The 2,528-nt window shown below is 44.4% G+C and overlaps 1 protein-coding gene across 1 annotated transcript; it reads right to left on the bottom strand.

The window, feature by feature from the left end:
- Positions 1–739: 739 nt before the first annotated feature.
- LOC137096749 (large ribosomal subunit protein uL2-like) lies at positions 740–1,569 on the bottom strand. The gene is given in 1 exon segment (XM_067466982.1): positions 740–1,569. A coding segment is annotated over 1 exon segment (774 nt). The 5' UTR covers positions 1,538–1,569; the 3' UTR covers positions 740–763.
- Between the last annotated feature and the right edge of the window lie 959 nt (positions 1,570–2,528).

The following is a 2,528-nucleotide window of genomic DNA, read 5'->3' as shown; positions in this document are numbered from 1 at the left end:
AGGTCAGTCCAGTCACTTCAAGGATGCCATCCATCCATCTTGCCCTTGGTCGGCCCCTCTTCCTTTTGCCTTCACTTTCCCCAGCATAATTGTCTTCTCTAGGCTTTCCTGTCTCCTCATGATGTGGCCAACTTTGTCTCTAGTATCCTTCCCTCCAGTGAGCAGCCGGGCTTTATTTCCTGGAGGATGGACTGGTTGGATCTTCTCGCAGTCCAAGGCACTCTCAGCACTTTCCTCCAAATCTTTACTTTGATTAAAAAAGTAATCTCCCACATCAGAAGCAACAGGGGACTGATTTCCCTCCTCATTACCCACATCAGACACAGAAACATCAGGAGACTGAAGCACATTCACAGGTTCAAGCACAGGCTCAGGTTCAATCACAGGCTGAGTCCCAACACTAACAATGCCTACCGTATATACATATGTTCTGTTTTTCTATTGTATTTTTGTTAGATTTTATTAATTTATATTGTTTTAATGGCCCTGAGTGGAAAACAGTCCTAGCCCTACTATTAGGCAGAACAAGGCAGAGAAGCGGTTTCTGTGTGAGTATGATAAGGGAAGTAGTTTTTGAGATTTCTTACAGAATTAACTTAGCTGGCTATGACCTTTTAGGCACCTTGATTTGGGTCAATAGTGTGTTGGCATGAGCTCTTCTGGTTTCAGCAGTAAAATGTCTTTGACAAACATTGCAAAAAAGTGATATAAAACTACTTGTAATAAACAAATAATATGAATATGAATATATTGAACTGGAGGTTTAATTCTCCTTCTCCTGGACAGTTTTGGTTCCATGCAGTCTGCCAGTACGCCGGGCCGCAATGAGACCGACCTTGCGACCAGCTGGAGCATCCCTCCTGATGGTTGAAGGCTTGCCAATATGCTGGTGGTTTCCACCACCAAAGGAATGCTCAACAGGATTCATAGCTACACCACGGACACGTGGCCAGCAGTTCCTCTTTGCCTTGTATTTGTGGTACGCACGTCCAGCTTTCAAGATTGGCTTGTCAATACGGCCACCACCAGCAACAATACCAACAACTGCTCTGTTTGCAGAGGAGATCACCTTCTTGGAGCCAGAAGGCAGTTTCACTCTGGTTTTTTTGGTTTCCGGATTGTGGGAGATAACTGTGGCATAGTTTCCAGAAGCACGCGCTAGTTTGCCACGATCTCCAGGCTTCTCTTAAAGGCAGCAGACAATGGTGCCTTCGGGCATAGTACCAACAGGCAGGACATTGCCAATGTTGAGTTGAGCTTTCTTGCCACAATAAACAAATTGCCCAGTATGAATGCCTTCTGCTGCATTGAACAATTCTGTTCGTTTCTTAAATCTGTATGGATCACGGAAAACAACCTTGGCCAGAGGAGCTCCTCGACCAGGATAGTGAATTATATCCTTTACAATACCCTTGATGTAGCCACGTCTTTCAGCAAAGTCAACTGCTCTCAGCTTTGCTGCACCTTTTCTGTGCTTCACATGGGCCCTGAACACAGATCCCGCACCTTTTCTTTGGCCTCTGATTACTCGGCCCATTGTGTCCTCCGCGGGGCCTGGCTCGGAAAGCAAACAAATAATATGTTTCTACATCCCTGTCTCCAATCATAGGGGGGGGGGGGGGGGGGAGAGAGAGAGAGAGAATAACTCTGTGGCTGTTCACAATGTCAAAAAAACAGGATCAGCTGACTTCTCTGCATTACTATTGACCTTTAAATGTTGCCATCATTTCTGTCTGTTTGTTAAATCATCAAGGGCTGTTTTGTTTTGTTTTCAAAATGAGCTTAATTGGTAGCTTCTAGTCAGGAGTTGGTTGCTTACAGCTTCCCTTCCACTCTGCCTTTGGAATGACAGGGGTCATTGCTGAAATGACTGACTGAAATAAATAATGGATAGATAGAATGTCCAGAGTGACTATGTGTGAAGAAGAGCATGGCCCACCAAGGTAACAATGACATGGTGTCATGTTTAGTTTGGAAATGACTGAATTCACTTGACTTTATCACCATCCATTCATAGAATACAACTGCACCATCATGTAAAAGATGCAATACTGGTGCAAGAGTGAAAATAATAAATATGTCGCCTGTTCTGCTTTTGTAATCAAGTTTTGATTTTTTTTACTTTCTTGGGTTATAACTTCTGGCCAGAGTATAATATCCCTATTGTAACACCCATAGTGTCTTGTATTTAGCTTTTTTTTTAAAAAAACTTAATCAGTCTGTGAAAGGTATAATATGATACTTTCCCAGTCTGCGCAGTGGGCTGGGAGAGAAGTTTGCCTTCCCCCATGGAGAGAGAGATCTATAGTTCCATTTGGAACTACTTTGAGGGGGGCGGAGCCAGGCTCTTGGCACTGGCCCGCCCCCTTCCTCAGTCTAGTGTGACCATCGACCCACCACTCCCGCCCTTTAGACAGTATATTAGGGTCACCATTAGGGGGCTGGGTAAGAATTTATTCCCTCCTAAGTTCTAGGAGGGTTTTTTGCGTACCCTATACTGTTGCAAGGCAAATTGGGATGGTGTGGCA

This window comes from Anolis sagrei, chromosome 3, assembly GCF_037176765.1.
Source record: "Anolis sagrei isolate rAnoSag1 chromosome 3, rAnoSag1.mat, whole genome shotgun sequence".
Lineage (NCBI taxonomy): Eukaryota > Metazoa > Chordata > Lepidosauria > Squamata > Dactyloidae > Anolis > Anolis sagrei.
Note: the sequence above shows the minus strand (reverse complement) of the source record. Positions and strands in the feature narration are given on the sequence as shown.